This window comes from Mustela nivalis (genome assembly GCF_964662115.1).
Source record: "Mustela nivalis genome assembly, chromosome: 11".
In the NCBI taxonomy this organism is placed as follows: Eukaryota; Metazoa; Chordata; class Mammalia; order Carnivora; family Mustelidae; genus Mustela; species Mustela nivalis.
The window spans coordinates 92,265,586-92,292,148 of record NC_139030.1 but is presented as its reverse complement, the minus strand read 5'-3'; the positions used below and the strand labels follow the sequence as shown (position 1 = coordinate 92,292,148).

The following is a 26,563-nucleotide window of genomic DNA, read 5'->3' as shown; positions in this document are numbered from 1 at the left end:
TTGCGCAAGCCACTTTCACATATTACAGATAAGGTGAAGTTTTTCTTTTATTGTCATTACTGCTTAAATCATGTTGAACTCCAAAAACACGGTTAAAAATCAAGGCTGCCTTCTCTTTTAAGTTACCAAACCAATGCTCAGATTTAATCTGAGTATTTTATGATGATATTTGCATGCATGGATGTGTGTATGCACATGCATGTATTCTAGTGCTACAAACACATGTACATGTTATATGTGTATATTCAGACCAGCATGTATGCTCTATGCTTGTGTGTGTGTGTGTTGTGAATACCTGTGTGTGCTTGTGTATATCTTGTATGTGCAGAGCATCTTAAGAGAGGATATCTAAAAAATGCAAAATGTACAGTGCATTTAAAATGAAGTAAATATTTAAGTTTTATCATTTGCAGATAGCAGTATGGATGAAGTAAATATTTAAGTTTTATCATTTGCAGATAGCAGTATGGATGATAAAAGAAAAAAAAAAGCCTTAATCACATATGGACAACCATTGTAGGTTCTGCAGCATTGCCTCCAAAGTCAAGTTTACAAGGTAATTACATTTCTGAAAATACAGGGTCCAGTGTACTGTTACACTGAAATTCAAATTTTGATCAATGGAGTCCATGCAAAAATTGTTCTAAGATGTTGCAAATTTTAAAATATGATAAAGCTCAGTTTTACACTAAAACACCATAAAACTGTGTTTCTCCTAACTGCTTCATTTCTTCCCCAAACTGAAAAATCAACTCTTTAAGTGCAAAGAACAAGAAAATACATCATGGTCTAGAAAAGGGCTAAACTCAGTCTAACAGGTGTAACACTGAAAACTATAAAGATAAGTTAGATTTTATTTTTCTTAAGATTTTATTTATTTATTTATTTGACAGAGAGAGAGAGAGAGAGAGAGAGAGAGAGATTACAAGTAGGCAGAGAGGCAGGTAGAGAGGGGGAAGCAGGCTCCCTATTGAGTAGAGAGCCTGATGTGGGGCTCCATCCCAGGACCCTAAGATTATGACCTGAGCCAAAAACAGAGGCTTAACTCACTGTGCCACCCAGGTGCCCCACAAGTTAGATTTTTAGTTTATTGTTATTATTTCCTTTTTTGGTTGCATGGAAAGTTTAGAAGCCTTAAAGAAGTATGGAATAGTTACAACCTTTTTTCTTACTTTGCTTTTTTTTTTTTTTTTTTAATTTATTTATTTGACAGACAGAGATCACAAGTAGATGGAGAGGCAGGCAGAGAGAGAGGGAAGCAGGCCCCCCGCCGAGCAGAGAGCCCGATTCCGGACTCGATCCCCTGAGATCATGACCTGAGCCGAAGGCAGCGGCTTAACCCACCGAGCCACCCAGGCGCCCCACCTTGCCTTTTTTACATTTAATTTATTCTCACATTTTCTTCTTCCCATTTGCTTTTTACTCAGTTTATAAAAGATAAAAGAAGTAAGTGAGGGTTTGTAAAATGATTAAATGGATCAAAGAGGAATGTGTTTCTCTGGTTCTTTTATTTATTTATTTTTTCTTTAGGTTTTCTTGTTTTTAGAGTTAAATTTTACCTTTGAAAGGTAGGGTTACTACTATTCTATTTTTGTGTTGTTTTACTTTGTTTTTTGAAAGAAATAGGAGAAAAGGAGAAGATAACCTTAACTTAGGGTAATAGTTATAAATTTGTGTTAAAGAAGATTCTATTTTACTTTTGTGAATAATCTATTTTATCTGGGGCATGTACAAACACATATAGTAATGTGGGATAAAAAGCCTAAGTATTAGAAAAAAGAAAAACAAGCTTTCTGTCAGAAATCAGGAAGGTAGGGGCGCCTGGGTGGCTCAGTGAGTTAAAGCCTCTACCTTTGGCCAAGGTCATGATCCCAGTGTCCTGGGATCGAGCCTCACATCAGGCTCTCTGCCTAGCAGGAAGCCTGCTTCCCTCTCTCTCTCTCTGCCTGCCTCTCTGCCTACTTGTGATCTCTGTCTGTCAAATAAATAAATAAAATCTTTTAAAAAAAAGACTTATAAGAAATCAGGAAATAATCCAGACTAAATAAAAGGATAAATATTATTCAATAAGAACATGCATATTTTGATATAAAATAAGATTTTATATTTCTTAATTTTGTGTGCAAAGGAAGAATTCGTTCACCCAAAGTATAAAAAAACTCAAGTTGCAATACATCTTTTCTCTGGAAAATATTTTTAAGGGTCCAAAAAAACTAAAATGTGGTTTCCTCATAAATTGTTATATTTTATGTATACTGCTATCCTGAGCTGCCTTAAACAAGGTGGGGTACTCATAAATAAATTAATTCACTATTTAACCTGGTAAACTTAAATTGCATAGGCCTCTTAAGAGTTCATATATTTTAAAATGTCCTTTACTATTCACTCACATGCATAAAAATTTAACTCAATCATTATGCATAGGTGCCTTTGTGCCTAGTCCCATGGTGAGACCAAACAAGTAAGAAGACATCCCAACAGCAAACTGTTTCTTAGGATTTGATTTTAAAAGGGACTTACTCATTATGGCCACAATAAATATATGTATTTATAACAGATAATTTAAATTCTGAATCTTTTTATTTGATATTTATCACAAGTAAGTCAGACACATATGCTTAGCAGTGGCACTTGTAGAGGTAGAAGAAAATAGTACTTAGTAGAAACAAACAGAGTTAAGTATTAATCCTTGAAATATCAAAGTATAAATAGGAAGGGCATAGTTATGTACCCATGAAAACATCATTTGCTTCTGAGTAACAAAGAAATGATGGAGTGAATCTCTAAGTGGCAAAATAAATGAAAGGAGAAACCATGAAATGCCTAGAGAAATGCACTTATGAAATGAACTTTCTTCTTGAACAGCAAATTTCTGAAACAGCATTTTTTACACATTTCAGAACATACCTGCATTTTTTTCCACCAACCCCCAAATGACACTCTGTTATGTTACTCACTGAAACCAAGAAGCAAGCAGAAAATTCAATAGGGTGAATTGCCACAAACTGACGGTACCCAAAGAATGCACCCAGGATGCTTATTACATATTTTGAGTCCCAGGTCCCACCTAACACCTACTGAACTTTAGTCTCTATAGGAAGTTTCTTATAATTGGGGAGATTTGCAAGCACACAGTATGTTATAAAAACATGCAATAAATTATAAGAAGTCACCCATTCTTTTAATTACCCCCCTTCTTAACACTTGAGAAAAAGAGGGAACAGTTCTGACTTAGTTATTTTTAACTGTTTGGTCCAATGCAGAATGGGAGAAAATGTTCAAAGTTTCTGTTTTAATGTCTGAATAATGTACTTACTACAGTTCTCAGCTTTCCTATTGTCCCGGATCACTATCCTTTGGTTGATGGTGCTGAAGAGTGCTGTCCAGTTAATGGTGTGATAATAACACAGGTTGCTGTTGTCAGTAATATAGATATTTCCCGCACTGATTTCCTTCAGAGATTGGAATTGTAGAGAGGTGATGCCCTGTTGCTTAAGGATAAGCAAGGAGAGGCCACTGAAGAGAAGAAAGGGGGGAAATGGAACAATGTTTAATATGTACATATTAATAAACATCTTCTGGCATATATTCTTGAAGTAAAATAAGGATGTCACATCTTACTCTAAAAAGAATGCTAATAGAACATAAAAAAAGAAACTGAATCACTAAATTGTGATCTGAATACTATTTTTCCACTTTCTATATATCCTAAGTTTTAAAAGGAATAATTTGACCCCCCAAAAGAAAAGGTTCATTTTTAGAAGTACAAATGTTAATGATATCTCCATTTCTGTCTATATATTTACCACTGACATATCTGCTCACTACTTTCCCCACTATCCCCCAAGTCTCAAGTTCTTCAAGGATGAAATTCAGTTTGAAAACTAAATAATTAGGGGATTCTGGCTGGCTCAGTTGGATGAGCAAGAGGGTCTTGGTCCTGAGATCATGAGTATGAGCCCCACGTTGAGTGTAAAGATTATTTAAATAAAACTTTAAAAAGCTAAAGAATCAACAAATGTTTGTGGAATATTATTCATCTACCTAAGGTAAGACATTAATTCTACTCTATTTAAAAATTTTAGATAAGCTTTCAGAGGGTAAATATTGCAGAGGATGACTATAGATATTTGGCTTTAATTTAAACTCAGAAACAAATTGTAATAGTTGAAGAATGTGTCAGTAAAGATAGGAGACATTAAAAATTAAAGAGAAGAATGAAATTAAGCTAAAAGTTAAAAAAAATACTCAGAAGGCTTGGACAACTGGGGAAAGCATGTCTAAAAGTTAAATAACAACTATACCATGTAAACAAATTATCATTTCAAGGAAATTATTTTTATTTTAACAGTCTACATTTTTTAATTAAATTCCTTTTCCATTCTCTAAAGAATCATCTGTTTCCCACATTTCAATCAACTAATGAACAATATTTTACATTCTGCAGATCAAAGCTGTCCTCTTTTATTTTATTTATAAATCTAAATATATTTTGCTGCAATATTCAGAATTCTTCCATGTGTTATGTGTGTGTATATATATATGTACATACAGATATATATATAGACACACATATACCTACATATATACTTATATACATATATATATATACATACATACATATGTATGTATAAAACTCAGTACATGTGTATTCAACTGAGATGTAATTCATTCTCTGAAATCTCTGTTCTCATCATAACCATCCTGAGTTGTTTATTACAATGTGAACATAATAATGCATAGCAGATTCTTAACATTTGATTCAATGAATAGTAAAATTGAGTCGCATGTAGTACTTCAAAAGACTGTATCTCTCAATTATGCCTTTTTATTAAGAACTTTTCCCCCTTACAGTTTAAAACCTCTTACAGATATACCTATTTTAATAGCAAAATTCAGTGGACTTTCTGAGAATACTATTATGGAATATTTGATGACAATATTGATTAAAGTCATCCTTCAGATTTAAGTAGAAAAACTGAAATCGAAATCCCTTATTGTAAATTAACTTTTAACTGTTCATAAATAAGAATCTCATACAGAAGAAACCTAAAATAAAATAAAGCAGTGGCTTAATAAATATTAACCCACACATTTTATTATGTGAATTAAAGTATTGATACTAGACCTTCAGTGTGCTTCTGGGACCTGATTTTTCTGCCCACTATTAGCCAGCATTGAACACAGAGCAGTGGACCAAGTCCTGAAATATCAGCCCCATGATGCATGGTTCAAATGATGGCGCCAGAGATAAGAACCTTTGGGTAAAAGAGCATTTGCCTAAGCCATTATCAAGTAATCCCATGTTAGTTGCTAGTTATGATAACATATGTTCAAAAACAAAGGTTTGATTTTATGCATGGCATACCTGCAAAAAACTAAAATCACTTTAAGTGAGAGGCAGTTGAAAAATCAAACTGTTTATTCTGCATACTTTACTTATTTATTTATTTTTATCCTGCATACTTTAAAGCATAACCAGGGGTATTTTTCGTTGGGCTTATGTTCGGAATTAAAAACGGAAACCCAATATTTCTAGAGTCAGTGAAGCTGAAACTTTGAGATATGTACACATGACATTTAGTCTTGAAATCTGGAAGACCTGCATTTCTAAACATATACACCTACCTATAGAGTACTCTTCCACCGATGGTCACCAGGTTAGAAAAAACACTGAAGTCGGTCATGTTTGGGGGCCATGACTGTATGTTCAAGAAACCTAAAAAAGACAAGAGCAGTGAAAAAACTCAGAATACCAATACCTTAGTAACTGTGTTTAATGCTAAGTATCCTTGAAACATGATGAAAATGCCTTGAAAGATAGGAGGTTTAAAAAAAAAAAAGATACTGGATATTCCTATTTGAGTCATTCTATTCTATCTCATAGCTCTTCTAAGAAAGATTGAGTGTCTTACCCAAAGTTCCTGGGCCACAATATTCATTATATAATGAATACCTAACTAATGAACACCAAATATCTAGGTTTCTCAGACACACAGAATCACAGAACTACATACATAAAAATAACTAAATGATCCTTCATTTGACTCACTCTTCTTTTTTTTTTTTTTAATTGTTTGAGATTTTATTTATTTATTTATTTATTTGACAGGGAGAGAGAGAGAGAGAAAAAGAGAGACAGAGAGGGAACCAAGCAGGGGGAGTGCAAGAAGGAGAAGGAGGCCTCCCCGCCACGCAAGGAACCCAATGTGGGGCTGGATCCCAGGACCCTGGGATCATGACCTGAGCTGAAGGCAGACGCCTAATGACTGAGCCACCCAGGAACCCCTTGACTCACTCTTCTAAAGTCAAAAATACTTAGTCTAATTACGTATAAAGAAAAATGCAGCTTTAATTTCTCTGAAAATCATTTACTACTCTATCTCTACACTTACTTTGCCTTGCAGCCTAATACATTCTTATATATATACCTATCTTTTCTCATTTGATTTTTTATTCCCAATAGCAAATCCATATCCAATTCATGTCTATGAGTCCCTCATCAACTACTACATAACAGCCCTGAACATATCAGGTGCTCAGTAAATATGCACTAAATGAGTGCCACATGTTATCCATGCTCGTGTATTTCTTGTGAAAAAGTACACAGAAAAATGTGGATCAAAAGATCAGCTGACACAAAAGCAATAACATAAAAATATCAAAGATATTTTATTTCATAAATTCCACAGGCTTTCAAAATGTGCACAAATGCTAAGGAATAAAGACACCCATAATTTAAAATGATATTCATTTTAAAACTAGAATTTGCTTTGAAAATAAGTTGTCAATTTCAATACTATGCAATATTTTCAGGAAAATGCCAAAATTCACATAGTTCATAGCACAACAATGTACTATTAAAAATTACCTGTTATCTCTCGAACTGTCCGGAAGACATTCAGTTTCTCTGGGTCTATGGCTTCAATTGCATTGTAAGGGTCCCTATAGAATCAAGAAGAGATGCAGCCAGATTTTAAATCAGATAAAGGAATGAAAACATAAGAAATCTGACTATAGTTAGTTCATTCAGATTGAATTTAAGCAGCAATGGAAAAATTAGCAATGCCTTGTCCAAAGTTTGCTAGGCTACATGTGGAGGTAGGGGCTTTGAAGACATTTATGATGATATCAGATATGAGATCTTCATTGAAGGCTATTCTAGTTCTAGAGGGATGGTCCAGTCTGACTATCCTAAAGAAACCTCCAGACATAACAAATCTATTTATAAATTTTATTTATTGTATTTTGCCTTTAAAATTTTTTTTCTTAATTAGGAAAAATATACGCTACAAATAATTATGGTGAGAACAATTGCTTTTTGATCTCCTCAAACATCCTAAATTGTTAATAGCACCTACAATCTCATAAAATATATAAAAACAAACACAAGAAATATTTTTTCTTTTTTTGCTATATCCTTATATTTACTAGTATGAAAGTTACTCTTCATAAGGATCATTTTGAGCAATCCTGTTCCTATATGGTTTATTTATATTTACTTTTATAGCACAGGAAATATTTGCTCCCATCTTTATGAATCATACTAACCTCTGAAACAAAATTTATAACAAATTTAATAATATCCAAAAGGTGTAAATTTTGGAGATTAAAAAAAAGTCCTCTCCTAATGCATAAATATATTTTTGTACTTAATGTTATTGATATATACATATCTTTTCTTTTCAAAAATGAACATAAAATAACTTTTAAAATTAACTATTTATTGGGGTTTTTTTCAGAGTTTTCTTCTTAAGGAGAAACCTTTAATCTATAATATAGTGACCATACCAAATAAATACTTCCAAATAATACTGAACACTTATCAGTAAATCAAGCAATATTTTCAACTATTTTAAGAAATACATTTTTTTTTAAGTTTTACAATGAATCTTGGAACACTGCATCAAAAACTAATTATGTATTTTATGGTAGCTAACATAACACAGTAAAAAAAAAAAAAAAACACTTTACTTAGAAAAGTTAAAAAAAAAAGTTTTATTACTTTGAAAGATGACTTCTGCTATTCTAGGCAAGTAGAGACCTTGTATCAATATATACCTTCCAGAGAAAAATTAAATCCTATTCATTGACCACTTCTCCAAGAGAGATCAAATCTAAGAACAATGAACTTAGGTTTTTTTAGAAGCATGTATCCATCTGTAGCAATCACCTGAGCCTTATTCTTCCTGTGGACATCTGTTGTTTTACATCTTTGAGAACCTTCTTTTTCACTTGGGAAGTAAACAATAGGATACAGTGATACATTAGATTTGGCCTTAACAGGGCTATCAATCAAGGTGTTCCACAGCCCTCCAACAAACGGAAAGGCATAAGGCTTATCTTCTAGGAATCTGAGTCTGAATCCATTGACTTTAATTCATCCTTGCATTAGAACCTTGAAAACGTCATTAGTTCCAGCAACCTTGATATCTGGAACCCCATTTTACTGGATCCCTCAGCTTGGTTTATCTGCATCTGCTTCTATACTGTGAACCAACTTATATCTTAAAAAATACCAAAAAACAAAAACAAAAAACAAACAAACAAACAAACAAACAAAAAAAACAAAGTAAAATGAAACAACAACAACAAAAACTCTGCTTGGTTAAATACTGTTTCAGTCTATGAAGTATAACTGATACAACGAACTGCTAGTTTAAGAGGGAGTGTTATAGAAGGCTATAAATGAGTTTGCCCATAATTCACACATAATTAAGATTTTCCTCAATGTGATATGAATGTCTCTCAAAAGCTTAAAGTCTAAATTAAATGTTCTGACAAACTTGCTCTATTTATAATTAAATATAAATCGAATAAAATACTATGCTTTTGATGAACATGAAGCCAAGAAATTAAGTTTGCCATGCAGGAAAAATCTTGTTGTTATCATTTTTTAATGTGTAAAGACTTTTGTATGCAGAGAAAATATCAGCTCTGCAGTAGTAGAATGAGCTTTCAACACTTGTTTGATGAAAAGCAGTGTATAGGACAGCTCTGGTCATATAATCAAATATCTTGGCTTTATTAAGAAATACTCAATTCAGGGCAAGCACACAATGATGGGGTCAGTGCAAACCTTTACTGAGAATACTTCCAAGTTGCTAGGAATGAAATGAATTCTGGACTGTTCACATGAAACCCAATGGACCACAGAAATTTTATATACTTAATTTTAGAGATTCAGGACTCTCATAAAATAAGTTGACAGAATCCTACTTACCAACTTCAAAGTACCTGCAGGGAGTTGTATCCTAGAGCCACTTGAAATCCAGAGGACTTTAAAATTGAGAACTTCCCTAGCTAAATTCAGAGCCACAAGAAAGAACTTTATGCCCATCCTGTCATTGTGTTTGGTGATCCAAAATAAAGCTCAGGATAGAGAGAAACATATTTTTACAATTCCATTGAAATTGCTTTATTTTTCACCAAACCCATTGTCTCTTTTCCATTGTATATCATCACTGCACCCTCTTATCTAAGCACTTTCTTGTCTGTGTCTCAGTGCAATACAGTTTGAACATGCTTATTTGGTGAGCATTTTGTTACTCTAAGTACATGCACATGACTATTATCAAACATGACAAGAGATGAAAGGTGAACATTCCTATGGATAGCCCTGTACACAGGTTTGCCTGTGGTTCCCATTCTAAATAAAGGACTAAGAGTGCCTAGTCTATTTCTGGCAATGACACCATTGTGTTATAAAATGAGCATGACAGCCAACTTTATTGAGTTCTTTTATACATTAAAAATTGTAATTATGGACATTGGGGAGGGTATGTGCTTTGGTGAGTGCTGTGAAGTGTGTAAACCTGGTGATTCACAGACCTGTACCCCTGGGGATAAAATTATATGTTTATAAAAAATAAAAAATTAATTAAAAAAATTGTAATTGACAACCATAAGTTTATTTTTTTGCATAAACTTGTTTTTGAAAAGCATAATCTCATTTAATTATAAATTTTACCTATTAGCTTAAATACTTTAGCTACTTTACTCAAACCATATGTCCTATTAAAAAATAGTTGAAAATCAAGGTAATGGGAATTAAGGGAAGTAAAACATGTCTTTAAATTACTAGAAGTTTTTTGCTTATAATATTCCATGTTATTCACATTTAAAATCTCTCTCTCCATCCAAGCATGAATTGTATACATGAATACAAATATGTCTATATATTTATAAGATGTCTTAGTCCCACCGAATAGACTTTTTATCAAAACCTTCCAAAGATCAAGAGAAAGACTTCAGATAATATGTTTCATACTGACACAAAATTAGGAAGAATGAGATATATCATATATATCATATATATCATATATATAACATGCATATTTGCCCTGGAAAATGCCTTATATATTATGGTTGAGACACAGTAATATTAATTATAATGTTAGTATTAAAATATTCTAAGTGTTATGATTAAGAAGAAATAATAATCTTCTGGACTAAGGAAGGAGTGTGACTTACCATAAAGGAAATATTGCCATGAAAAAAACTTTGCCTCTATTTGGTTTTCATTAGTCTACAAAAATAATATCTGTTACATTACATGTTGTGCTACAACTAAATACAGTCATTGAGATTTTTCTTTAGCACTGCTTCCTCCTTTGCTTTTTCTTTATTTTTTCTCTCCCTTTTTTTTCCTCTCCCTCCTTTCTCCCCATGCCTCTTTATTTTTCCACCATTTATTAATGTTTTACAATATATCAGGTACTCAGCTGAGCACTTAAAAATCATCTTTGTTCTTAATCTCTGCAATAATCAGAGAAGGTAGGTATTTATTACAAACCCAATTTTCAGCTTTACGTTGGAGGAAACTGAGCGTTTGACATATAATGGAAGCCAAGCAACTCAGTAAAACTGTCTATGTTAGAGTCTCAAATAAAACTCTAGTATAGTCTGGCTCAAATTAATGAACTAGGAAGTTTAACTTTTACTTCTGAGTTCATTTTTAAGAGAGACTTTGTTTACCTTTCTGTTCCTAATCATGCAAGTCAATTTCCTATAATCCATTTCCACCTGAATGAATTAGCAAGGTTGTTTTCCTTGAAAGTCTGGATTAATCTAATACTTTGTAATGATTCTTCTCATAAACTTGTGAATAAATGGTATCTATTGTGCAATATATTTTTATATCTTGACATATCTGCTTCCCTATTTTGCACATATTTATTAATATTTCCTCTATTCTGGACGTTAGGTGATTCAGAATATGTAAAACCATTTTACAAGTAGTATAAATCCAGACTTCAGATAAGTATGCTCCATAAGGAACAAAGACTAGAATAAGAATTGTGAACTGCATTTGATCATCTTTGTCAAACTTCCCCGCCCATGGTTTACCTACAAGATTAACCATCAGTGGATTTCCTTCGTTGGTTCATAATCCTTCTACTATCACAGAAATCTTGCAGTGGTTCTCAATGTGGGCAGGATTTCCTCCCTCAAGGGAAGCTGGGACATTTGCAGAGACATGTCAGTTGTAACAAATATTGGGGGACATAATAGGCTTTTAGTAATAACCCCAAGCCAAGAAAATTAAATGTCTTTTCCTAGCAAAGTTTTGCCTCATGTCTTAAATAACCTTAAAATGTCCCACCCAATTAAGGACCCATGATCAACTTCATAGTTGATCATACCATGATTATGTGTAATTCTGCAGTCATGTTACTTCTATTTGAATGATACTTATTTCCATTTTCCTCGTCATATAACAATATGTTTGTTACTTATTTCCTATTCCAGTGGTCAGCTGTCCCTCTGCTCTTTACTTCCCCATACTTCTTGCACAGAATAACTTCTAATCTCATTTCTCATGAATCCAAATTTTCATTCCAAGTAAGTAGAAGTTAAGCATTTTCCTATCAATTCATATTTTGTTATCCATTACTTTACTTGTATTTTTTCTTTAAATCAAAAATAGAGAATTACAATCACTTTATAAAATTATGTATATTAGTAGGCTATATTATCTATGATTATAAAATAAATTTCATAATTCAAAAGGAGGTATGAATACATTAATATATAAAAGATGGATGTTGGGTCTGATTAGAATGAAAACAACTTCTCCAATGCAATTTATAAGACTGTGTTTTCAAATCTTTCCCTGCACTGATGGACTTGAGGCCAATTCTTTTATTATACCCGTGTGGAGGCAGGCAATGTGAATTAAGTAGGTATGTCTTCCTATTTCTCACAAGATGCTGTTAACATGATATGATCTTTAATTCATAGTGGTATTTGATTTTGAAAATAGTTTTGGTCTTGGAAATAGTTACAGCGTAGATATATTGTTTTAGTAAATGTCATACATGCATTTCATTATATAGATGCACCTAAATGTTGACCCAGGTCTCTGACTCATTGGGGTGAAGGAGGTGAAGTTAGCAATGTAAATCGATTCAGAGGGTTAGTAGTGACTCTGGTAAATTTGGTTGTCCTATCTAAAAATGGCTAGAACTACCTGGCTCCAAAAGATTGTTGCCATGTAGGAGAATGTGTTAAGGGTAACCAAATCTACATATTTTTAAAGAGAACTTAGAAATCTTGAACATATATACTTATTTTTTAAGCATTGCTTGGGCTGAATAAAACATATCTGGGGCAGAAAGTGTGTACATTCCATTATAGTATCTGGCATGAACCCATATTAAAAGCTACATTTTAAAGAAATGCTTTATGCAATAAGACCTACTGTAACTTATTTGCATGGAAAGGAACACTTTGTTCTATTTCTTTTGGTATTCTTGTTTGGACATATTTATTCATAATGTGTTAAATTGTTTTGCTTCTAGAGATGATGTGATATATGTGGGAGTTAAGATTTTGAATTGAAATATGTGAGTCATATTCTTTATCTGTAGCCTGTAGCACTAATATTTAGGGATTAAGAGTAATATAGATACATAGATAAAATATAAAGTAAAAATACTGACATTTTTATTACAATTGAAAGAATACAAACTTGGCTGTTTTCCTCGTTAAAAGCAGCAGGTGGTTCCGTAATGAAGGAACCCAGAAAATGTTACAATTTTTATTGCTAAAATGAAATTCATTTATTAGATCTCCTATACTAGTACTAATTTCCTAAACTAAGAGAAAGAGAAAAAGATACATCAGGCCAAAGAGAATTTCTGAAAGCTCAAGAGAATTTCAACTTACTGATTGGTTTTCTATGACATACATTTTAAAAAGGATATTACTGTATTCTTCCCTGAACTAATCAGTTAGGAATTTGAATGAAATTCCTCACTTCACCCATTGACACTGTTTCCTTAAACATTTGTAAAAATATGTCAAACTTTCTGAAATCTGTGGATTTGAGGAGACTATCCCACAAATACGCTTTAGCTTACATATAAACTTATATTGTCAAATCTAAGTAGTTACTAAACTCATAGTCTATGTATCTCAAAACTGTGGTTTTTATTATCATTGTTGGTAAAATTTGGAATTTGATTTGGTTGGAGAAGAACATTAACAGAGTGAAGAGCTCATCTAGATCAAAAGGAATCAAACAGACAAAGCTAAAGAATCTCTTAAGCTTTGTCTACACATCGTAAAATAATTTTCTACAAAAATTTCATACTGACCCATGAATACCAGTGACAAGGAAGATCAAATTCCCATTGATTTTGGTGCAGTTTACGAATTTGTCAATGTTACTAGAATCCACGGTCTGAGCTGACATCAGTGATCCTGTGCCAATGCCATCACAAGCTGCAGAAAACAAGACTCACCATCAGGGAGTTGAGCAACTATTTTTTTGGTCAATAAATCATTGCATCTTTATTATAAAATAACAGTATTTTTTCATTATAAAATGAAGAAAGTTCATCATAAGACATACACAGTTTTCTAACAAGTAAACTAAAAATTTATTCATGCAACCTTAACTGCTGGGCCTGCTTTAAAATATTGTCCCTGCATTGTAGTCTCGTGACCATGACACATAAGAATATCTTATATCAAGTCCATGTATACCCGCATAACACATATGTAACTAAAACAAACTTCCAACAATCAATGCTTGCTTTTGGCATGTACAATCAACTATTTTTTCATCTACCCTAAAATATCATTTTCAATGATATTTTACTCACTTGACTAAAATAATTTCATAGTCTAATGATGCTCTTCAAACTGTGGTTTACTATTGGTCTAATTAAGAATATATAGTAAACAAAGTACTAATGTTGGGAGCTGTAACCAGAAGCAAGAGCCATTGAAATATTTATACTTAAATTATTTTTTAAAGATTTTATTTATTTTATTTGAATGGGGCAGGAGGGTGGTGGGTAGGTTAGACAGCATGAGCAGGGAAGGGTCAGAAGGAGAGGTAGAGGGAGTGAAAGAAGGAAAAGCCGACTGCCTGTTGACCACAGAGCCCAACCAACGTAGGGCTTGATCTCCGGACCCTTGAGATCATGACCTGAGCTGAAGACAGACCCTTAACCAACTGAGCCACCCAGGTGCCCCTATTCTTAAATTCTTAAATTGAGTATTACCTGTACTTTCTGAAGGCTGTACTCAAAACAAAAAACAAACAAAGCGAAGCAAATAAAATATGGGGCAGGGGGAGAAGGAAAGAGGAAAGAGAGAATGTAGTAAAAAAATAAGTCTTGATTGCCATTTCTCAGGCAATCAAGACTTTTAGAAGGCTTAATATCATTTAGAAAATTTAGACTGCATGTTCATCCTGCTTAATTTAAGTTTCATTGGGGTGAGGAATTGGAACGCCACAGCTAGAAGGGATTTCTTTCTGCACTCAATTTCTAAAACAGGAATTATCTGCAACATTTATTTAATACGTATGGTAAATTTCCTTGTCATTTTATACATCTAATCTTTCAAAATAGTTCTGAAGCCCTGGAGGGTAAGTATCATGTTATTTCTCTCTTTGCACCCCTTCATATGCATAGCAAATAATTTAGCGTAGAGTGGAAAGCGATTAGTATGGGTTCTTGATGTGAAAATAATCACACAATCCATCCCTTGTTATGTGCTTAACTTCTAAGATTTGCTGCATATAGAATAAAATATAACTTTTTTTAAAAAAAGATTTTATTTATTTATTTGAGAGAGAGAGTGAGAGAGAGCATGAGCGAGGAGAAGGTCAGAGAGTGAAGCAGACTCCCCATGGAGCTGGGAGCCTGATGTGGGACTCGATCCCGGGACTCCAGGGATCATGACCTGAGCCGAAGGCAGTCGTCCAACCAACTGAGCCACCCGGGCGTCCCTAAAATGTAACTTTTTCCCTGAGTTTCTATCAATGTTAACTCCCAGGTTAACCTGGATTATTTAGTTTACATCATTCAAAATCAATAACACACACTGTTAAGATAGTTGGTACTTTGGGGAACTAGTCAAAGTCATGGAAAGGTATGTGTGTGTTCAGAGAGGGGAACTTACCCAGTCCACTGAAGAGCAAATGGAAAAACCTTGGAGTAGGTCCCTGTTCTAGCCAGCATAATCTCAGCGATCACTCACCTTTTGGGCAAATATCCGTGCAAGGTTTACACATTTTAATCCCATTTTCTTCTACTTCCATCTTGGAACTAGGGCAGGCACGTACGCAAGAACTGGAATCCACCACAAAGTTATCTGATTGGGGGGAAAAAATAAAGGCAAAATGAGCAATAATGTTGATGGCCGGCAAACAAGTTTAAAACCAAGTACTTTAGGGACTGACAGTGATGAGTATCATTGATAGTACACATGTCTGCCTCTTTCCCTAAAACAACTCTGTTCAAATGTCTCCACCTGAAACAGAATCTGAACATCCACATTCCAATCCAAGGGCAGCCTGTGTTAACAACAGTTAGTCCTTGCTTGACTACTGCTCCGCATCCTGAAGAGCCCCCAAAACACAGTGAATTTCTTTTATAGACTTAGGAAACTACATGACATTTAGTTTGTGTTTTTCAATAGTTCCACTTCATTTCATGTCATGATGCAAGTCTGTAATCTAAAAATACTTCAAGTTACATGCAGCACAAATGAAGCTGAAGTTGAATTGCCTTGGATGGAGAGAGCACGCTTCATATCCAGGAGGAAATGTTTAAAATGTGTTCTATCTCTTAGTGGAATGCCACAAAAACTGTTCCACAGTTTTATATGAGGAAACAAAATGAAATTTGAAAGGAGACTAGGGAAGGTATATTACATAAACCAGGAATGTCTGATTACCTGATATGCTGGTGAAATATTTAGGGCTCCAGAGATCTGAAATATGCCAGGATGCTTCCTCCCCCACCCCCAAAAAGGAACAAATTATTGCATCTAGAGCCTCCCACAGTAGAGGCAACATGACACCTGCTAGGCTGCTTTGTATTTTAAAGGCAGTATCCTTCCCTGTCTGGGCATACTGCTTCTGGTCTAACATTCAGTCTTTTAGAAGGCTTTTGGCCTTAAAGAGGTCTCAGATCAGGAAAGGCATATGTGGTATAGGTCCAGTCTGGGATGCAAGCATTTTGCTACCTGGGTCATAAAATCCAAGTGGTGGGGCCCCTGGGTGGCTCAGTTGGTTAAGCTTCTGACTCTTAGTTTGACCTCAGGTTATGATCTTGGGGTTCTGGGGGTCCAGCCCTGAGTTGGGCCCCTGTGTTCAGAGTAGAGTTGGCTTGTGAATTTTCTGTCTCCCTCTCCCTCTCCCCCTGGCCCCTCCCCACTCACATCCTGAGCTTAGAATAAATATGGATTCATGAGCAGTGGCTTGCCTTGGGAGAAGAAATATTGGAAAATCTGGAAGGGAGTCTGGGATAGTAGAATGGGTATGGATCCACGGGACTGGGCACAGTGTGATCTTGATATTCCCAGTTATCCACCAGGGGGCGTCTGCCACACAAAAAAGGTACATTGTTGAGCCTGCATCACAGCCTGTCCCTTCTTGTTCCTCCTTAACAGCCTAATCTCCATCTGAGGGGAACATTCACCTGCAACAAGTGAATGTACTGTGTATTATGGAACCATCCTTTCTTCAAGGTGGTCACAGGAATACCTCACATTTAAACACTTCTACGTTTTCGCAGCAATATATGCCAAGTGGAGTAAAGACAAATTATAAATACCCTCATATCAGTTAGGTTCAGGTTTTGCTGCCAAATCAGTTTCAAAAAAATATTTGTGTGGAGTTTTGAATTTTTGAATTCAAGATTAAGGACTGTAGAGCAGTATTTAGAAGCTAAATGTCTTTGTTTTTCCGAGATAGTTACAGTTTAGCAAACCATGCCTTATGCGGGGCCCCTCAAATATTTGAGATTTACATTGCTAAATATTGAAGTGTTTAGTCTGTAATTTTTTTTAAAGATTTTATTAATTTATTTGAGAGAGTGAATGAGAGAGAGAGAGAGAGAGCATGGTGGGGGAGGTCAAAGGGAGAAGCAGGCTTCCTGCTCAGCAGGGAGCCAGAGGTGGGGCTCCATCCTAGGACCCCAGGATCATGACCTGAGCTGAAGGCAGTAGCTTAACCAACTGAGCCACCCAGGCACCCAGTCTGTAATTTGCTGAACTAAACTATTCTAAGAAAAGAAATTTAGGAGTTACCATATCTAAGGAAACTGGAAGTGTAATTTCACAAAATTATTCTCAGTGTTAGCCACTTGCCACAAGCTAGATGTTGAAAGCTTGTATGCGTAATTATTCTTTTAACCAATATAAAAATATTTAATAATAAAGACTAGAATTGTCATTGTTTTCAAAGACTTGTTTTTATATGCTATCTCTCTGATTCTTATTCCCCATTTCTTTGATCATTATAATAATTCTCGTAGTGACAAGAGCTATGATTATTATCAGCCACATCTTAAAGAGGAGAATACAAAGAAAATTGAAATAGTTCATTTAAAATCACACGAGTAATACATGGGCCAAGGCAGAACCCACAGCCACTCTAATCCCATGTCCTTATATCCTTTATACTTCTTATTTAACCGCAGGCACAAAATGAAAAAAAAAACCATAAGAGTGACATGCTATAGCTTGTAAAACCTTCTTCTTTTAAATGAATATATGGACAAATGTAGTGATTTTTTTTAAAGTTTTTTTTAAGGGTTTTTTTTTTGTTGTTTTGTTTTGTTTTGTTTTTCAGTTTTTCTGGTAGATAAAGCAATAAAGAAATAATGTCCCATCATTCATTCCAAGCAAAGAAACTGACTGGAGCAAATATGAGGACATACATTTACTGAATTCCTGATGAAAGCTAAACTGGTTACAGGATGAGCTGTCAATTTTGTAAAGGCCTCTAAATAGCCCTTCACTTCTATTGTTATTGTTTATGATGAGATTTGATATTAAAACTATAATTCTATACATTCTATTATAAAGAAGTAATCAGAAAGGATATTAGGTAAAAATTCATTGTGATTAGAAGCTGACCTCATTCATTACAAAGCTGGCTCTCTTTTTTTTTTTTTTTTTTTGAGAAACAGCATCATGTGCAAAAACACTGAGGAATAATAAAAACAGTAAGTTTAGAAGGCAACGATACTATACTCTAAACTCAAACATTCCAATCCTTTGCTGAGCCTTTAGACTAATCACTTCAATTTTTTGAATTTTAATTTCCTTATTAGTGAAATGGTAGCAATAGTACCTCTATCCAAGTAATTCACAATATTGTCGCAAATTTTAACTTATAATACAGGTACACGATTTTTGTGTGTGTGTTTTAAAATCATGATCTAATTAGTTTGGTTATTCTTATCTTGTTACTTACGGGGACATTTCTTGACACAAAATGCTCCATATGTATACTTTGCATTGAAGTTATGCTCCAGTTGAAAAGTGGTAGGATTGTAGACAAAAGTTTGGGGACACTGAGTAACACATGCTCCACTGTCATTGAAATTCATGCAGGCCTGAAACACAGAAAATATTAGTTTCGTTTAAAAATAACCTTCATAATACTTGTTAAAGGAATACTGTTCTAACAACTTTGTGAGAAGAATGTGTTCTTTACTTATTAAGTTAATATTTATATAGAACATATGTGTATGTTCTATTTTTATATTTCACAAAAAGTATAAAATTGGACAGGTTTATAGTCATTAAGTGCTTATTTTTAAGTTCAAATTTGTTCTGGACTTCAAAAATTTTACAAAACAGTTTTTCTAATGTCAATGAATATACAATCTATACAAAGATATTGATATTCAAGTTACCTAGTCTCCACCCAGTAATCTCCAAACTAATAATGGTTTCATATTAAAATTAGCTAATAGTGAAAAATAATTCCAACTCACACTATTCAAGGGGTTTATGTTCAGTCTTAGAGTCTGACACTAACTAACTCCCCAAGTCTACAGTCTAGTGTTTCCTTAAATCAGGTGTTTGGAATTGTTCAGTGCCATAATTGATGTAGTAAGCACATTCATCACCGTTGTATAGTGAGAAAACACTGTAACAGCCATTTAAACTGGACTTGAAGAAAAAGCTCTGGCAGGTGACTAGTCAAATATAAATATGGAGTATGCCAAAATGAAGAGAAGCAGCCTATACTTATCTCACAATTAAACAATGTGCTGCCATTTCCTGTATGGTCTTTTTTATAATGCCAGGCCATTTAGTAAACACCATCAAGTTCAAACAAAACAGTTTGTTTCTGCTGCCTTATGCCTTTCTAGTGAGACCTCAATTTATTAATGCATTCTAATGCCTTTGAGAAGAATTAAAAAACAATTTTACCATCAGAGAAGTATTTGGTATAAAAATAGAATATATGTATAAGTACATAAGACATCGCTTTCAAGAGTGGATGAACTAATTCTCTTAATTAAACAACTTAAAACGTCATAGGAATAATTGAGGTTTGGGGAAGTAAGCTAATATGCACTCAAGCTATATTTTATATTTCATCATAAATTGTATGGTTATTAATAAGCACTAATTCATTCTGTTTCCTCAAAACATTTTCTTCATCAATTGTTGTTTTAGCAAGCACTTTATCACCAACATGACAATTCCCTGATGATAGTCTACTAGATGCATAATCAGGACAAGACTCACTCATGATACATTATTCACTAAGATGACATTTTCCAGGAAGAATCTATTAAAAAGCAATCTACAAAACTCACTAAGTTTTAATTTATGGCTATAAAACTTCATGTGTCCTCATAATTGCTTTACGAACATACTTTATGCAGTGTTGTGAGCAGATTGCTTGGCAACAAAGGGACATAAACTAAAGGAATCAAACCAATTTACCTTCCAGACAGCATGTAAAACAACCTAACTTACACCAAGGCTTTGGTCTGGCATTCTTGAACATTCTGTACCAAATGCCAAAGTAGAGTCATTGAACCATTCCATAAAAGCAATGAAATGAGAACTCTGAGACTCACCCGGCACTCTGTTTATTATGATAATGGAACCATGAAAATAAATCCAATGAAAAACTTCTAAGTGAAAGTTATGGTTATTGGTGTTTTTTGTTGTTACTGTTTTGGAATTGTTAAGAGCTGCTCAGCATCCTGGACATCAAGCTTTACCTTGTGTCTGGTGTTAGCCAAGAGAAAAGGTCTCACTTCAAGACCTGCTAAAGCACCTTCCTTGAAATTTTAACATGTTTCTTTTCTTCTTCCTCACTACTGACTTCTGCAATATATAATTTTGTTTCATTACAGGATTAGGGTCAACAAATTAAGTTTCTTGTGACGTTAAGAAAATTAAGAAATGACTATATCATGAGAGCTTTAATTTATGTTTTGCTTATTTTCAGAGTTGAGGCTCAATTTGAAAAAATATTCAATTTTAAATCTATATGTGTATTTTCTGGGTATTTGAAAATGTGAAAAAAGAAAATGAACTTCTGTGTTCATTTTTAACAGCAAAGGCAATTTCTTTTTTATGATTTTTAACTTAAAATGAAAATAACATCTGTATATGAAATTGTGTTAACTATAGCTCACAGAACTGTTTGTATTCAAAAGAACAGAAATAACTGTATTGGGGATATTAAAATGTAATTAAAACATGTCCCCAACAAGCTATAAATGTTAATTTTAAGGAAAGAAAAGTGTCCCTTTCTAAAATAAAAATCACGCAGATTAGCATACAAATTGCTTTAAGCATGCATTTGTTAATCTTATAAATTATGAAAAATATTAACTTGCAAACAAAATAAACTGGGAAATAGTTAAACTTGTCAATTTATGAATAATCTTGAAATCTATAGCTATAATCTTAAAATTTAAGTCCAAGAAATAAAATTTCAAGAGCCCCCACTCAGAATACTCAACTATGCAACACCATAAACAGGTGATCCATGTAAATTTTAGAAGGATGCTATTAGATTTTAAAAAGATATCTCAATACGTTCCTCTTCATATTCTCTAATGCATCTCACCTGTATTATAAATTACATCAGAAAGATATAATTCATTTGCTAGAACAGAACAATCCTAGGTAATCAATAGCCACCTAGTGAGGGAAAGAATTATAGGAAGGCAGAGCATCTTTCTTAATGCTAAAATGGTTAAACTTGGTCTTATTTTAATTAAAGATTCAATGTGCCTGAGTCCCACCAGGAAGGAGAGAGATAGGAGAAGTAGAAGGGAAACGCCAAGACTTACAAAACAGTCTGTGTCCTTGGGTCCCGAGCAGCCCCCAGCACATTCTCTATGACAGCAGTCACTGACATAGGGCCCATAGCACCTGCCATCACACTGTTCTGCACACACCGTCCTTGTCACTGTGGAAGACAGAGATGGGAGCCTGATCAAAGTCAGTCACCAAGGGACACTTCTAAGGTGCTTTGGAGTAGCTGAGAAAAGCTGAGCTTTCGGGTAACAATACTCAACCCACCATTGATCAATTCAGCTCACGTTTACCAAATGAAGTCAGCAACAGGTCATAAGCACTGCTCAAAAACCTTCAAAATTAATAGAAATATTTGTTTCTTTCTTGCTCCAGCAAGCACTTACCATGCTTTACAAAACAACCATACAACTTAGCAGGGAAGAATCAAATTTGAAATAATTGAATGAAACATTTTGGCAGCTTGCAAAAGATGGAGTCAGCAGTGAAGTCAGTCCCCCATGTGCACAGTAAGGTTTTATGACAAAGATCTCCCCAGAAGTAATCTAAGCCTTTTAGAGTCAATGCAAAAATGGAAACAAACTTTTACATGATTCACATTGCATCTTACATAAATCATATCAAGTAGATAGATAAATATAGCTAGAGAAACAGATACATATATAGTAACCTGGTCAGGAATAGCATCACTGTTTCTTTTCTTGATATTTAAGTGAAATTTCTACCAAGTTTCCTGTGTAAAGAACAGAGCCATAGCCTCAAAAGAAGGAAAGAAGGGAGGGAGGGAGGGAGAGAGGAAGGAAGGGGGAGAGAGACACATTCAAAGAAGACGCAACACAAATTTCCATTGGTCTTTTCCTATAATGTCCTTTGATCCAAGCTGACACCACTATATTAGGGTATGCTTTAGTAAAAATTGGTGGTATAGGCTGGGCATCAAAATTACAGCTTTGAGGGACACTTACTTCTCTTATTCCAAAGAAATATATTTAAAGTATTGACAGAAATGAATGAGTGCTACAGAATATGTATAGCACATTGCATCGTGGCTTCTGTATTTCCACTTCACTCTGGTTTCCTTCCATCTTTTTGACAAGTTCTTCAAAGCTTCCTTCACTGCTACTATAGCAAGATCTGTCTTTCAAACAATAGCATTCCCCAGAGTTGGGCTTGTCAATTTTCTTTAGGTCATGGGCTCATGCCTAGATGAAATCATCCATCCCTTATTTGCATACTACTTATAGGTAGATGACATCAGATCCAAAATTGAATTGTCTATTGAGCAGCAGCATATGTTACCAGCTGCCTACAGAAGACCCCACTTAGATATCCCAAGATGTATCATAGAGAACATTACCCCCTGTCCCATCGACCAGTCAGGCTTATCTCTCTTCTTTCAACCCTTCCCTTGATCATTGCTAGCACCATACATTCAGTAGCTTAGCTAAAAGCTGGGGACGTGTTTTCTATTTCTCCTTTCCCCTCACCTTTGCTTTTCCTTTCTAATAAAATTATTGAATAAAATTGCTAAGTAATGTTCCTCATTATGGTCTCTTCTCTCTACTCCAACTTTGTTCGAAAAGTAATCTTTAAATGACTGCATAGCCTGCTAAAAGTTTTCTCAGATCCCAATTAATCCTCCAGCTGCTCTAAAAGCGATGACTTGAAAATACAAGCCACCGCCTATAAATCAGAGCTGTTAGCAGAACTTGTCATCCCTGTACTAAAGGAGTAAACCCCGAGCAAGGGATAAATCCTTCATCAACTTGATCTTTACTGTCATCTCTCATTGTGCTTCTCCCATCCAGCCACACACAATCACCACTTGTGATTCCTGATTTCATAGATCATTTCCAATTTTGATTCTCATTGCTGTTTTATAATACTTTCCTCCATGCTAAAAACCCTCCCTTTTTTTGCCTCGCAAATACGCATTTGCAAGATCCAGTTCAGATGTCACTTTCTCTCCGAAAACTCCAGAGATGGGTCCAGGATAAGTCAGTTTATCACTGTTTCATCTACACAGGGAGGAAGTTAATGCAGATTCTATGTTATCTAAAGGTCTAGTCTCAAACCCAAACTCTATTCTTGTGATATGGGCAAGGTATTGAATATCTCTGTATTTCACTTCACTAGTTTTAAGATGGATTTAGTATTAGTACCTATCTAATGAGGTTGAAGATAAAAGAGATATCTGTATAAATTGCTTAACATGGTCTCTGTTAGATAGTGGTCGGCAACTATTACATATTATTTCACTTATCATAACACTTTGTATTTTTTTATATTTACTCTTCCTATTAAACTATTAGCGTAGTTTTTTTGAAGTCCATTGCCTTTTTCATGTTTTTATCCTGGTGGCTGGTATAATGTTTGGCATTTAATATACACAGAAGTAAGTATCCTCTCCAACTAAATAAATCGTATATTGCCAATTCAAAGAAAGTTATTTGTTGACTGCTTAATGCACATATCAAAGAAAAAATATGCAGGGATGTTTAAGTGGCACAGTTGGTTAAATGTCCAGTTCTTGGCTTCAGCTTAAGTTGTGATCTCAGAGTCATGAGATCTCAGTGTGGTGTCTGCTTAAGACTTTCCCTCCACCTCTGCCCTTCCCCACTATGTTCGCTCTCTCTCTTAAAAAAAAAAATAAAAATGAATATTAAAAAATGCAGAGAGTTAAAGAGGTAGGACACTAAAAATGTAAATAGACAAATATTAAAATGCCAAGAAATAGAGCATACCAAAATCCAAATAACAGAATTATTGTTATTGTCTATTACTAGACTTAAATGTTCCTTAAATTCTTCATGATTCCATATTTTCACTCGAATCCTTTTTAATTGAACATGATTATGATATTCATAAAATAGTGAATGATGCTTAAATATGAACTATATTCTTCTGTTGAACATGATTATATTTCTACTTATGTAGTGCAATCAGTACAAACATCAAATACAATTTAAACAAAAACAACACTTGGACTCACTCTTTGTCTTTTTTTATTTTGCAAAAATAAAGTTATATGATACGTCTTACAATCTTTAAGAAGATTTTGAAAAAGACAAATTTTAAGTCTCAATTTGTCGGTGCATTTTTTTTAAAGATTTTATTTATTTATTTATTTGAGAGAGAGAGACACAGAGGAGGAAGAGTGAGAGAGAATCTGAAGCAGACTCCGATCCCATCTTGTTTCATTTTCTTCCTTCCCTACTCCCAAAACCCCTACCCCACCACTCAAATTCTTCTTATCAGAGAGATTATATGATACTGTCTTTCTCTGATTGACTTATTTCGCACAACAAAATACCTTCTAGTTCCATCCACATCGTTGCAAATGGCAAGATTTCATTTCTTTTGATGGCTGCATAGTATTCTTATGTGTGTGTGTATGTGTGTATTGATCACATCTTCTTTATACATTCATCTGTTGATGGGCATCTAGGTGCTTTCCATAGTTTGGCTATTGTGGACATTGCTCCTATAAACATTCGGGTGCACATGTCCCTAATTTTTTTTTTTTTTTTAAGAAATTTAAAATCAATTTGGTCCATCCTTTTTTTTTTTTTTTTTTGAGTTTTCACTGAAATCTCATTTTCCTGGGGAAGTCAACCCCTATTTAATACTGAATCGTTTCCAAACTACTGATTCTTGATGAATCCTCCTCTTCTTTTCTTTTTCTTTACCTTCTCTCTCTTTCCTTCCCTCTGCTTCCTTCTTTCCTTCTCTCCTTTCATCTTTCCCTTCTTCCTCCATCTGTGTTATAGCATCGATCACCATCTGACATATTTTACAACTCACTCATTATACAGTGTGTTCACTGGTATATTCCAGAGTCTAGAACTGTACCTGTCATGATGGAATTTTTATTTATATTTTATATACATTATACATAACCATTACATACATGAAATATAGCCAAACAAATTATATACACTTATTAATCTTCATAGTCCTACATTGGGCTTAACATTGATGTTCCTATCTTTTATCCAAGTAATATATTTATTTATATATTCTAATTAGTAATTCATACTATATAAAGGAAACAATTTTGATAGACATTTTTGTAAAAAAAAAAATTCATATATAATTTCTCTCTTCCAGATTTAACAAGGCTCTTTTGATGTGCCCAAGTCGCTAATTAAAATAGCAGACATATGTTAAGTAAACAAATTACTAGATTTGAAATAAGTGCTATCACAGAACAGTCTATTAACTGGCTTTAAGTTGACAGGCATTGTTCAGCCAGAAATAGCATGAAGTAAGTCGCATTAATAGCTTATAAGTCACACTATATTTTAATCTTAGGCACGTATGTCTGAGTGTTCATTTCTATTTTTAACTCTATGGTGGGTCAAGTTACTATACAAAATGCTTCAGTTTCTCTTCATTTATATACCTTGATCTTTCCTACCAAACATGTAGATAAGATTTATGAAGATAATCAGCCATTAATTAATTAATTAATTTAAAAAATTCTTAAATAAATATTTTATTTATTTATTTATTTGAGAGAGAGAGCATGACTTCCCACTGAGTGGGCAGCTAGATGCTGGACTTGAACCCAGGACTCAGATCATGACCTGAGCCAAAGGCAGACACTTAACACATTGAGCCACCCAGGTACCCCAATTTTAAAATTATTTGTTAAATGTTCACATTAAGATCAATTCTCTCAGTGAGCATACTGTTTAAATATGATCATGTTTTTAAAATATAATCTAACAGTACAAGCTTATGTTCAATAATAATTATTATGCTCTGAAACTTTTAAAATATGTACATTAAATTATTCATTCATATATATGTTGAGTCAATTTTAAATTGTTCAAAATAGCAATTTTGTTTATCATATATTTTTTCAGGAGACTTTGATCTTAGCTATGTGATTCCATTTCAAGAACATCCAAAGAAACATCTTTCTATAGTCACTACTTTTCCAAATTTTGTCTTAAGACATTAATGAGAATTATGGGATTGGCTTCAAAAGCAGTCTATAATTCATTTTAAA

General features: G+C 33.9%; 1 protein-coding gene across 4 annotated transcripts in view; it reads right to left on the bottom strand.

Moving 5' to 3' along the window:
• Positions 1 to 26,563, bottom strand: part of ERBB4 (erb-b2 receptor tyrosine kinase 4) — a 1,156,853-nt gene that overhangs the window by 283,148 nt on the left and 847,142 nt on the right. For all 4 annotated transcript variants that reach the window (XM_082691066.1, XM_082691068.1, XM_082691069.1 and 1 more), the window contains exons 6-12: positions 21,582 to 21,700; positions 18,725 to 18,866; positions 15,499 to 15,612; positions 13,602 to 13,728; positions 6,872 to 6,945; positions 5,629 to 5,719; positions 3,317 to 3,516 (exon numbers count right to left, since the gene is read on the bottom strand). In XM_082691066.1, the coding sequence (XP_082547192.1) occupies positions 3,317 to 3,516; positions 5,629 to 5,719; positions 6,872 to 6,945; positions 13,602 to 13,728; positions 15,499 to 15,612; positions 18,725 to 18,866; positions 21,582 to 21,700 (867 nt within the window). The remainder of the gene's footprint in view (positions 1 to 3,316; positions 3,517 to 5,628; positions 5,720 to 6,871; positions 6,946 to 13,601; positions 13,729 to 15,498; positions 15,613 to 18,724; positions 18,867 to 21,581; positions 21,701 to 26,563) is intronic.